Here is a 12664-nt window from a genome sequence, read left to right on the forward strand (position 1 = left end):
TGAGGAAGGGAGGTATAACAAAACTAAATAATCCACCCAAGCTTATAATTGAAGCCTGGCACAGAGTGGTGCCCACACACGTGCCATTCACCATCCTTTATCCAAGTCATGTTAGCTCTGCTAGGAATTTCTTACTCTTTTGCAAAGCCTCAGTCCCCAAAACTTACAACGATTTCTGTGCCTGTGGAGTTTGGGGGCAGATTTAAAGATATGAATCACTTATCTGAGGAACAGTAGGCTCAAACCTCCCATATGTAGGCTGGTTTAATTTGAATTTCTTGACTTTTCCTAAGTGAGAAACTGAATGTAGTTTCTTCCTTCTTTCAACCTTCCTGGCTCTACTGATATCCAAAAATGCAAAATGACATCTTGTCTCAGCCCACCAGAGCAGATGCATTGCAAGGGATTAGACTGGAATTTTTCCTAAAATGCAGTATTCTGAGACATTTTTGGAAAATGTAGCTGGAGAACAGAGGGTTTGATGTTCACTTGATGCTAACCCAGCAAGGCAGGAGATATGCAGCAAGTGAAAGCTGTAGGCACAGCCCAGAGCCAGCATGGCCAAAAACCAGAAGGCCTCTTGTTAAGGGACAGAGCCCTGAAGGTGAAGCAAAGTGGTGGGTCAAGAGGACAGGCACCAGCAGAGCCTCATCTGATGTCCAGGCAGGGAAAAACCATCTGATAGCTGCATTCAGACACAGGAGAACAAACAGCAAAGCTCCTGGCTGAGGGAAGTGGACACAGCTGAGGGGCTGAGCTGAGAGGAGAGTTGTTGTTTTGGGGTGCAGAGTGTCTGGAAGAGGTTGGAACAACTGGAGATGTGGATAGATGTGGATATTTGAGGCTCTTGCATCCTTACCCCCACTCTATGTGTGAGGAGCACTGATGGAGGTAAAGATGAGCAGCAGCTTCATCTTCCATGAGAAGGGAGCTGCACAGGGGTCTTGAATGCTTATCCCTGCTCAGGTGTGCAGGGAACTGTGTCATGTTGCTCTTCATCCTCGTTGAGATACACCAACCCTAGATTTGGTTCAGAATAGATGTAAGTAAACGCTGCAGAGTGAAGATATCTGTGTAGGAGGACATAACAAGCTTCTGACAGATGGAAAAAGGCTGATGAATCCTGAAATCATGGGTGAGATCCAGCTGTCCTGGTGTGTGTGTCCCCCCAGCATCTCCTGCCCTTCAATTAACCTTTAATTAACCAGGATTTGACCTGGGTGGAAAGCCAGGTTAGAGATTTCCAGACATGTTGTCAAGAAAAAATATAGGAACTTGAGGGGACAGGGAGGTAAGCTTGTTAAAAAAAATACAATTTTGGCTGAGAAAGAAAAATTTTAAAAAGCGTTTGGTGGGGTTTTTTTCTTCTTTTTCTATTTTGGCCCTAATGATTTTTTTTCAAGAATGGTTGACTAGGTCTAATGAAAAGAATTATTGAATCCATTGCTGAGGGCCTAATTCTCTATCTCATGTAAATTACAAGTCAGTCTGAAATGAAGCCATGCAGGTGTCTTGCAGGAATTATTTGGTCCACTGTAATTACTACAGCATAAATGAATGTTCCTCTGAAAAAAAAGAAGAGGAGATGATAGGAAAGGGGCCCATCAGCTTTGAGGTGTGTTGTGTGGAGATATGAGCGCCTGTGGAAAAGCATGAAGGAGACAATTAGAAAAATATCAAGTAAAATTCTGTCTTTACAGGGAATATTTTTCATCAGATTGGTTATGCCAGGCACGGATTTGACCCATCAAGTCAGTAAAGCCTTACAGGCAGAAATAAGGGTATCATAAAAGCAGGATGAATTAATTCCTTCTCAGGGGAAAAGACCACCCATTGAGTCCTGAAGTTACTTTGATCCAAATCCATGAACTCAGCTAGAACTTAAAGGAAATTCTTAATAGTGTAACACGAGCACCAAGTGGCCACGAGGCATCAGGGCAAATCCATCACAATTCACTGTTAAGTAACGCTTCAGGTCTCAGCAGAGCTGTTTCATTCCACCATACAACTAAGAGGTCCCTCTTGGCTTTGCTTTTAATTAATTAAGTCACAGTAGTGGCAATCGTGGCTCTGCAGCAGTTGCTTTCTGCCTAATTGTACTCCAGGCATATCTGCAGCACTCCTGTCAAACTCCCAGGCTTGTTTCAGGAGTCAAGCTGCACAAATGAAGTCCCTGCTATTAAAAGCAGTTTGTTTCCTATTCTTTGGCAATCTGTTCCTGGTGCTGAGCCCTGCTGGAGCATGGACTTCTTATTTTTTTGGCAATTTTTTTTTAAAGTCAAAAACCAGTGACATTTACCAGCTACCAAACTGATTTCAGACTCTCACCATGCTCTGGAAATCAAGGTTCTCCATGTCAGCATCAGATTATTTGTAGCAGCAAGAGTTTGATATGCCCAGTTTGATAGATCTTGATGCAATGGCATGAATATTTTCATCCCTCAGTCCTAGATCTGGAATAACATTCCTTTGTATTCCTTCCAGCATTATGGTTTTTGATCAGTGAAACACTTTTTTTTCATGCACACCGCCCTAATATTAGAAGACACCTTACTCCCAAAGGTTTGCAGGCAGGAGGATGTATTTTATATCACAGTCCTCTTATTCTCCATCTTAAATTGCAGGACAGACACAGCAAATTAAATCAAGTTATGCTTAGTCACATCTGCTTCATTTGTATCAGGCTGGTGCCACTGAAGTAGAAATTGTTCTTAATCTCTCCACATTGCTCGAGCTGGAAGTTGACTGGCTTTGCACATAATGAAACTCATACTTCATCTCTTTAAAATGATTGGACCTGTTTTATCTTTTTAAAGCAGAGTGACTTGTGGTCGCAACGTATCAGCCTGTTATTGACGGGAGAGGGAGCATTTCCCTTCAGCTCCCTCGTTTACCTCTCCGGGTTTGTTTGGAGGAGATCTGTGACTAAAGCAGTCCCTGTTGTCCCCCAACAGAATCAGGACAGCCCCAGGTGTGAAGATCACGGACATCAGAGTGAGTGATGCTGACCAGTGGGGGGTCCAGGAGGAGACGGACAGCGCGAGGAGCACGGCCACCGTCACCTGTGTGCACAACGACCCCGGAGCAGAGGACAGGTGAGACACCACGGCCTTTCCTGCAGTAACCCTTGCTAAAGTGCTGTGAGAGACATGCCAAAGCTTCTTTAATGAGCCGTATTGCCCTTATTAGCAGTATTTTTTCCTCCTCAGCCTCCTTGGAAAAGCTCTATGTGACCTGATGAGAGCTTTTTCCTTTTGTTTCACTTCTGAGCTTCGGATGTAGATTATCTAATTAAATTGGAGGCAGCCCACAAATCCTTAGCTCACATCTGCTTTTCATGAACCTTCAGGGCAGCAGAATTCCTGCTGCCAAAGGGCCAACAGGAAAAAATGAACTCAAATGGAGAAATATGAAGAACAATTGAAAGCAATATAGGGCAGTGCTGTCTTCTTTATTTGAAAATCTATGAAAGTCACAGCTATTCAGTTTTATTCATTATTGCTGCAAAACACCTGAGTGTCTATGAACTCTCCTGAATGCTGTGTACTTTGTTATGTTAATGCTCCCACAAGCTGTATCAAAGGTAAGGAGAAATTTACATTGTTAGTCAGAATTATGTATTTTACAAAACGAGCAATTTCTCTCCATTATCATGCAGTTAAAGTACACTGTGTGTAAATTTAGCTAGAAATTGTATAATAATTAGGAAATCACAAAACTTCATGTCAAAATTTTTATTTGTGGAGTCTTTTGCATCCATCCTTTTTTTCTGAAAACTCCTCTGAGGGAGAAAAATGGTTGCTAGCCAACTGTTTAGATCTAGGAAGATTGTTGTCAGAGTTTTGCAGTGCAAAGAGAGTTTCTACTCTGCTTAGTTTCTGCAGCTGTATTTGAGGAGCAAACAAATCCCACCCAGCCCTGGGTACCTGCCATAAAAGCGCTGGGGGGAAAGCTACTTAATGTGAGTTTACTTTTTAGCAACAGGCAGTGCAGTAGGCACTGCTGAGGTGAGAGTCCTCTTGGATGTGTAAAAGAGGCCTGATGAATAGCAAGGAAAAGTGCCTGTTTCTCTCCAGTGCCGACGCAGAGTGGAGGCGACTGAGTGGGACGCAGACATTTGCCTTGTAAACCCGTGAAGTGAGGGGAGGTGATTCCCCACTCTGGTGAAGTGCTACAGAGCCTTCCTGGCATGAATTCCAGGCGAGGCTTTCAGTTCATCAGCTCTTTCATGCACTTCTTCTCAATTAAAAAAAAAAAAAAAAAAAAAAAGAAAAAGTTTGGTGGGGGAAGACCCCTCCTGTTTCCTAAGTGCAGTCGTCAGTCGTAATTCTGAGGTTGTGATGCAGGAAATTCTAGCCACCTTCCATCCTTATTTTCCTGGGGATTCCTAGGCTACTGTACTGATAAAGCAGAGCTCTGGCAGCTGAATTTGGCACTGTATACTTTATCTCCAAATCCTTTGCCTTTTGGCAAGAAGTCCCAGCTCCTCCAAAAGATGCTGAAGAAGCCAGTGAGTCCCTTTGGTGGGGTAAGAGCTCAGCCACAGGGGCAGTGGCCTGGAGGGGATCTCTGTGCTTGTCCTGGAGCTGCTCAGTGACACACAGAGGCTCCAGCAGTGAAGGCTCAGCCAGAATTGGCTCTGGGGGATGATCAGGGTGGCTGAGCAGTGTCTGATCTCTGCTGAACTTCGCACTGGGGATTTTTTCTCTAACAGCTGTGACCTCTGTTCTGTTTGGAGCAAGGTGGAGAGCCATCAATTTGAAAGTGAAATGCTGAGGTTAAAGGAAAACTTCAGATGACTTGGTGTTACAGAAATCAAAATGAAACAACTATTTTTAAAGTTGGAGAAAAAAATAGCGTGAATGCTGAAGCTTATTGCCTTCTATGTGGTTTCACTAATCCATGAAATTATACCTGTCACAGTAACTTAGTTTTTATTAAAACTGAGTTTTGCTTTGTGTTGAACTGTTAAATTGCACAAAAGCAATGAATCTCAAGTTAATTAATACTTTGACCCTTTCCTTTGTGAGATTAGTTTAATATTTTTGGATTAATTAAAGTATGCAAATAGAAACTGCTGAAAGATCATTTCCAGATTTGCAAATATTGTAGTACTTAGAGTAAATATTTAACTTTGATCTCTACTTTAATTTGCCTTTTTGGTCATAATGGTGGCCCTCCTGTTCCTTTTGAAGGATGTTAAGTGTTTATGTGGAAATTCTGCTGTCTCATTTAAATGAGCAGAGACCTGAGCTTGCTTCTGTTAAGGTCAATGTGGAAAAACTGTCACTAGACCCGATTCATCTGTTCCTCCTTTTAGTAATTCAAGGAGCTTCATTAAAGGCAGTTTATGTATGAGAGCACAGGATCAATCTCTTTGGTTGCAGAGCAGAGGCTGTTAGTAAACAGAATCATATCTACCTCGGGGGAGATGGGTTTTTCTCTCTTGGAAGGCATTTCAGCGCTGCTGACTTGCCCAGCGTTGTGCTGGTAGCAGAGCAGTGGGTAAGCCAGGACTGAGCCTGGCTTAGCTTTTTTCTGAGTAAGAGTTGGCCACGTTTGTGGTGGCTTTGAGCCTCCCTTGGGCTCTGTGAAGAGGGGCAGCTCCAGGAGCTCCAGGAGCTCTGGTGAAACCGAGAAACTCCAGCAAGTCACAGCTGGGTTTGTGAAATCCCTGACTGTCCCTACTGCCCTGCCCCCCGACAGGGCTGCTCTCCCCTGCCTTGCACTTGGGTTGTGCTTTCTTCCTCAGTGTGCAACTCTGATAAGAGCCACCAACAGGCACTGCCTGCCAGGAGAACAGTGGCTCTGGGGTGTGAAACGTTCCTAATCCAGTCTGCATTCCTTTTAGCCACTGTTATCAGCTGGAGCATTTTCAAATTTGCTTACTTTTCTGATCTTTCTCCCTCTCCCCTCTGCAATGTTATCGCTATCCTGAGTTTTTCATCTCCATTTCTCACATTTCCCTACGCAAATTGAGTGTCCATTAAAATGCTTTAAATTAAGACCTTTCCTCCTTTCATGCAGAGTGCATCATGCCTATTCTGCGCATTACTTGAAAAAAAAAATTCCTTATCACAGTGTTTCAGGCAGTTTACATTATATTCTATTAAAAATCCATTTTGTCCAAGGTTGTCACAATTCATAGATTAAAGCTTTCCAGAGTGTGTTTTGTTAGGAATACATTCATAAATTCACCTCTTTAGTAGTCCCATAAGCTTGTATTTAAAACCTCTTTTTGATAATGTAGTTGAACAAAGAGTGTAAGAAGAAGAGATTTATTTTAAATACACACACACAAATATACCCACATCTATTCTGATTTGTGTGGAGACTTGTTTTGCCCTTACTGCTGCCATCTCAAAGGACTTTTTTGGTAACTTGTTGAGTGAGGAGATTGATTGTTGCCATCTACATCTCTTCTCCCTCATGTTCTCTCCTTGGGGCAGAACTCTGTGAATTTTGGTGGGGTTAGTTGAAGCAGCAACATGGTTTGTTGCAAAAAGTTTCTGCTTCAAGCACAAATAGTCCTGCATTATGTCTGCAGCGCTTCCATTCCATAGGAAAGAATCTTTATGGATTTCTGCACTGAGTTCAGATGCATCTTGTAAGGAGTGAGGAAGTCAGGGCTGGTGGGCTAAGCAGCAATTAGGATGTTTTCAGCCTTCAGTGCAGAACAGCTGAGTTTGTGAAGGGCTGGGATCTTACCCTGTGCTGTAGGGCTATATACTGAATTATTGCAAAAAATGCTTTTGAACCACAAGGCTAAAATTTGGGAGTCTACCAGACACGAATCCTTTGTGGTTTCCAGAAAACTGATCCTACTTTTGTAAAGACCGTGCAGGCTTTTCTCACTGTATTTGCCAAAAGATGGATAGAGCCTTGCACTTCTTGTGTCCTTTGCTCCTGAGAGTTCTCTGGAAGCATCTCAGGAAATGCCATAAATTAACCTGCAGTGGGACTGGGGCAAGAGGGCTCGAAAAGATGCCCTGAGAGCCTGGTCCATCTTGGCAAGCTACAATACCCCATAACTCAGCACTGATACCCTGAGGAATGGGATTTCTGGAGCTTTGCCAGAGTGATTTAGCATTTTGTCAGATTAGGTTGTTTCAGGTCATTGCTGAGCAGGAGCTGAGTTTCCGTGGTCTCATTTGAAAGGCCCCACAATACCACGTGTTTCATGGTCATGGTGCTTGGTGTCTCCTTGATGGAAAGCTGAAGAAAAAAAACTTAATGTGACCTGGCCCTTGGTTGAGGACAGATGAGATGCCAAGAACACAACAACTTAGGTCAGAGAGTTGCAGCTCAGCTCTGAAAGAGAGCATAGAAAGAGATAATTTTCCTTACTCAGGAACACTGTCATTAAATTGTATTGGATTATTATCAGATAAGGAGAGTCTGATCCTCTGACAAACTAGTATTTTAATCAGAAGGGTTATATTTATGCTAACTAGCAAAGTTAATAAAATTGATTTTACCTGCAGTGTTGAGTACAGTGTTATTGAAACCAAACTGGTTCTTCTCACCTAGGGATTATTTTATCTTCATGTCTATAATACAGCTTCCATCTCTCAGGATATCCATCACTGCATAAATTAAACTTGCATGAGGGGCACTCAGAATGCAGAAGTAAGGAGAGTGAAATCTTCAGAAAGCTTTTTTCCAAGTGCCCTCAGAAGTATTTATTCTGTCACCTGAAAATTTATATATTTTTTTTTAATTGATACAGACCAGCTCAGCTCTGGCATTTTACATCATCTGTCTTTAAACTTGAATGAAAAATTAGGATTCTATAATGATCATTCCATTTCTTTAGTATTTTAAGAGGTGTTTACAGAGTTCAAATTATTTAAATTATTTTACGAAACTGTAATTGTAATGTCTAAAACAGAAAAAGCAGTTATTTTATGTATTTATAGGTAGGTTTTAAAATAATTCACTTCTTTTTCTGTGCTTGCCCTACATATTCTGCTCCCCACTTTACCGAGGGCAATAAGCACTTACTCCACCTGGAAGCCTGGGGTGCTCTGAGGCTTCCTGGCAGTGCTCAGCACTATCTCTGCCAGATTGGAGCTCTCTCTCACAGCTTTTTGGAGGTGTTTCCGCACTGAATTCCCCACCACTCCGCTCCAGAATGACACACTTGAGTCCTGTGTTGCCTCCAAGCTCACATACCATCAAGCAGTGGTAGTGTGGTGCATATTCCCACTGTCTCCAAAGCAGAGCCTGCTGTGGTCCAGGGGGTTTGATGAGCAGGGGAGACCTCACTGCAGTTACAACTTCCTTGGGAGGGGAAGAGCAGGGGCAGGCACTGAGCTCTGCTCTGTGGGGACCAGTGACAGGACCCCAGGGAATGGCCTGAAGTTTGTCAAGGAAGGTTTAGTTTGGATATTGGAAAAAGGTTCTTCCCCCAGAGGGTGGTTGGGCACTGACCAGGCTCCCCAGGGCAGTGGGCACAGCACCAAGGCTGCCAGAGCTCAGGGAGCATTTGGATGATACTCTCAGGCACAGAGTGTGACTCTTGGGGATGGTCCTGTGCAGGGCTGAGGGTTGGACTCGATGATCCTTTTGGTCCCTTCCACCTCAACAGATTGTGTGATTCTGTTATTTACTGCAGTGATGTGGTCCTGTGGAGGGTCTGGTGTGGTTGTATCCAGAGTGCCAGTTCAGCACAGGGCATGCTGGTGCTGGAATGAGGAGTTTGGTTGCTTCTGTAAGATAAATAAGCCTATAAAGATGGGTGGCTGTAGCACACAGCAGTGTGCTGTTAACCACACTGGGGAAGGCATCAGGCCATGCACTGAAACACTCACTGATGTGTTTATTGCCAAAGGAACTCGCCTGGCCCCAGGACACTGAGTGTGTAAAGTGCCATCAGCAGCAGCAGTTGTCTGACAGAAGATCAATTGCATGTGTTGCTTTACACAAAAGAGCAGTAACTGGTAAAGACAGACAGCCTTGCTCTGTCTTATTTTAGGGCCATGCAAAGGCTGTGGGCTGGATGCCATGAGGTTCGCATAGTACTACAAAGTGAATGAGCAAGAGGAGCAGAGGGAGCAAAGAAACACAAGAAGATGTGTAAAGCACACAGGAAAGAATAGAGAACAGCTGAGGGAAAAAAATCTGGGGAGATAGGAAAGGAAAGCCAATGCTGTCATCCCCTACCAGACCAGTCTGATGTAGGTGAAGTGATCAGACTTCCTTAGGGCCTCTTTCCACCATTAAAGCTGTATTTCTATGAAGGCAGCTAATTTGAAAAGAAAGGTTTTGAATTAAAAACCAGAGGTGCTTAGGGTGTAGGAAGAAGCCATAGACTCTGTGGTGCAGTGTTTTTGGGTGTTTCCTTCCTATTCTTATGTACTTACTGCTTTCCTTAGGTCGGAGGTGTCATGGGCAAAGAAATGTAGAGTGCCTATGACCTAAAGATCCTGCAGGAGTTCATTCCCTGGCCTTTGGCCAGCCCTCAAGACAGCACTGTCTCTTGAGCCATTGATGAAGAGGATTTTATCTTTAATGTACCAGTTTTCAGGCTGTGACCTCTATTATGAATGATGGAGTCTGTTCTGCTTTGTATAAAGGGTGTTCCAGTGAGAAGCATCCACACACATTTTCAAACATAAGTGACTCTATTGAGTCACAAAGAAAACTTGAGTTAGAAGAATTTTAACTAACCTTTATTCTTTACATCCATGCCTTTTTGTATAAAAGAACCCAGGCCTGCTTGGAAATGTTCCTCTTAGATAAAAGCACTGACACCTCACAGTAGCTTACAGAGGACGTAAAAATAATAGACAAATTGCAGTGGTACAAGGGACAAGTTATTGTAGAAAGCTGTGGTGCAAGGATCAAATATCATTTCTGGAGGGTCTTTTTTTTTTTTTTTTTTTTTTTTTTTTCTGTTCAGGGCCAAGAACAATGAAATTGTCTGTCCATCTCCTCTTGGGAGGCTAATAGCCTGGAAACCCCATTAATTCTCTCCTGGCCAGCCAGCTCTTTTGGATGGCTGTTTCTTCCTCTTTCTTAGTTGGGTTCACTGCTGCTCAAGTACAAACTCCAGTAGAGATGGGTCAGAGGCAGTACTGACTGGTAGACCAGATAATTGCTTTCTGGCCCCAGTTCACTCCTCTTGTTCCATCCTTGCTGGTGTGGTACCTGTGTTATGGCACAAGGGTCCCTTTTTGAACAAATTCATCTTTGGTAGATGGAAAAACCCATTGTGCAGTGCAGCAGGGAGCCCCAACAAAGTCGGTATACTGTTGTCTGGAAAATTTGGAGAATGAGGAACATCTTGTTGGAAGAACTCAATTCAGTGGAGGAAGATGATACAATACAGAGACATGAGTATTACTTAGAAAATCAATGCTTGAGAAAGGTATTTTAACTTGCCAAACAGACAGAAAGCTTTATGTCAATCCAGAGAAATACGCAGAAAATTCCTTCTGGCAGCATTTGCTTAATGGACTTACAGTGAATTAGAAAAATATTTTTTTATTTTATAAAACTTGCATCTTGCTTAGAAGGTTTGGTTATGCCTCAGAAAACGTGTCTACCTACCCTGCTGGGTAGAATGGCCTCTGATGGTAAACTGTCTTTGTATAGAGTAGGTGTGATATTCCATGAGAAGGTTCAAACTTGAGTTATGTGTAGCATGTCTTGGTGAGAAAGGGCCCGAGGAATTAAAGACTCACACTGAGGGAAAGAAAAAATTCTTTGTTGTTGCATCCCACCTTCTACCTTTTTGGTAGCAATGGAAAGAAAACTATAAGAAATAGATTCACTGTGAGAAAAGTAACATACATGTCTGACCCCCTGGTGGTGTTCATTCACAATTTTGATCTTTCCCTCAAAAAAGCAAATTCTGATTTCTTGGTCACCTTGCTGATAGATAAGGCAGTTGCCAGCTGTGTTTGTGGCTGAAGACTTTCTTCCCGAAGTCTGTTCCTAACTTCTAGAAGTGGTTATTCAGGCAATATTTTAGTTTAGAATTTAAGCCCTTTCAAGTTTTGATCTCCTTTTTCTGTATTGCCAGTTCAGGTGGTATAAGGAAAATGGAAGATATTATTTAATACCTGACTTTGCTTTAGTAGATAATGTGGGGCTAAAAAAAAAAAAAAAAAAAAAAAAAAAAAAAAAATTAGTCCTTGGTGCAGCGATGAACATGCAAAGAATGCTTAAATAAACTCTTCACAAGTGTGGTTAATAGAACCTGATCCAAAGCCTATTCTGAGTGACGTGTCTTTTGAAAGATGAGCCAAATAATTCTGAAAAGAGTCTTGTTTTTTAATTTGACCTAATTACCTTCGTTTTGGGTATTATCATTCCTAGATGTGAATCTTAATATTGATGTAACAGTTGGGAAAGTTTAATTTCAGGCTAGGGTAGTCTGCATAATTAGGACTGCAAGAACGTGGCAGGGAGACTGGGAGCAAATTTCAAATGCATGCAGACGAGTGAATGACTGTTCAAATCATTCTTCATCCGTTGGAGCTTGCGTGCTTTTTCCACGTTGGATGCCAGAGGGAATGATGACATATTCAGAAGTCAATGGGCTTCTCCAAGTCTCTGCTGGTTTCCTGTCTGCTGTTTCCTGTGCGGTGTGTTTTGATGTGGGTGGTTGCACATGAGTTACCTCAGGAGGTCAATGACAAAAGTCTGTACAGCTCTGGAGGATTTCTAAAGCTTTACAGACCTGTGTGTGCACATTGCAGCCCTGCTTAATTGATAAAGTCCAAGTAACCATGGCTGCTGAACTCATCACTCTCATAACAGATGTCCTGACTGAAGGAACAGAAGTGATCGTTTGTTAGATTTTGGGGGTTTGTTTCTATAATTTAATCACCTTTTTCTTTTCCCTCGATGACTCAAAGGAGCCTTTTCTTTGGTCTGAGTGTCCAGGAAACACAATTCTTAGTGCAGTTCATCTTATAAATGCAGGATCTGCACCTGTTTAGGTATCTTGCAGCACCTTTAGGCATCTCACATCACCTCAGTGCTGGGAAAGCTTCAGTGAGCCTTCTGGAGATCACAGAGGGAGGGAGGAGACATGATCAAAATTATTATGCTACAAAAGCATTACCTGATTCTTCTGTAAATATTGTACTTATTTTTATATAGACCCAGATTAGAAACCTATTCGTTTGGCAAACTGAAGTCTAGACTCAGAAGAGCACCTTTATGTAGGGTGCCACTTAAGTACGTACTTGGTTTCGAGTACCTACCTTGTTTCTGTGGATGGCAGGTATAATGATAAAGGAGGTACTCAGAGTCTGCAATTAGAGACACCAATATGTGGAAAATATAAGACTTGATGGTGAGCCATGTTATATATAATGACAGGCATTAGTGTGTCACACCTGAAAATACTGTGGAAACCAGAAACTGGAATTTTCTGTAGCGCAGAAACCTCTCTGGGTATGTTGAAAGTGTTGCTAAGGAATTTATTTTTGGCAACTGTACACTGAGATTTAAGTACCATAATTGGATTGTTCTTTGATATAATAGGACTAGAAAAGATTATTGAATGAATGTGAAATTGGGGAGCTGGTATTTGAGGTATATTTAATTCCCTCTTTTACCAGTTTCTGAGCTTGACTTGTAGCAGAACCTACTGCACACATTTGAATTCCATTCATGACATGTTGACTTGCTTACTTAATAGCCAGTG

At 42.3% G+C, this 12664-nt stretch overlaps 1 protein-coding gene across 3 annotated transcripts in view; it reads left to right on the plus strand.

Annotated features, from left to right (window-relative positions):
• Positions 1-12664, plus strand: part of TMEM132B (transmembrane protein 132B) — a 230023-nt gene that overhangs the window by 97748 nt on the left and 119611 nt on the right. For all 3 annotated transcript variants that reach the window (XM_027733115.2, XM_027733116.2, XM_039378878.1), the window contains exon 3: positions 2955-3095. In XM_027733115.2, coding sequence (XP_027588916.1) covers positions 2955-3095 — 141 coding nt within the window. The remainder of the gene's footprint in view (positions 1-2954; positions 3096-12664) is intronic.

The sequence above is a fragment of the Pipra filicauda genome, unplaced genomic scaffold (genome assembly GCF_003945595.2).
Source record: "Pipra filicauda isolate LSUMZ 115617 unplaced genomic scaffold, ASM394559v2 scaffold14_size4853619_pilon, whole genome shotgun sequence".
NCBI classification, from domain to species: domain Eukaryota; kingdom Metazoa; phylum Chordata; class Aves; order Passeriformes; family Pipridae; genus Pipra; species Pipra filicauda.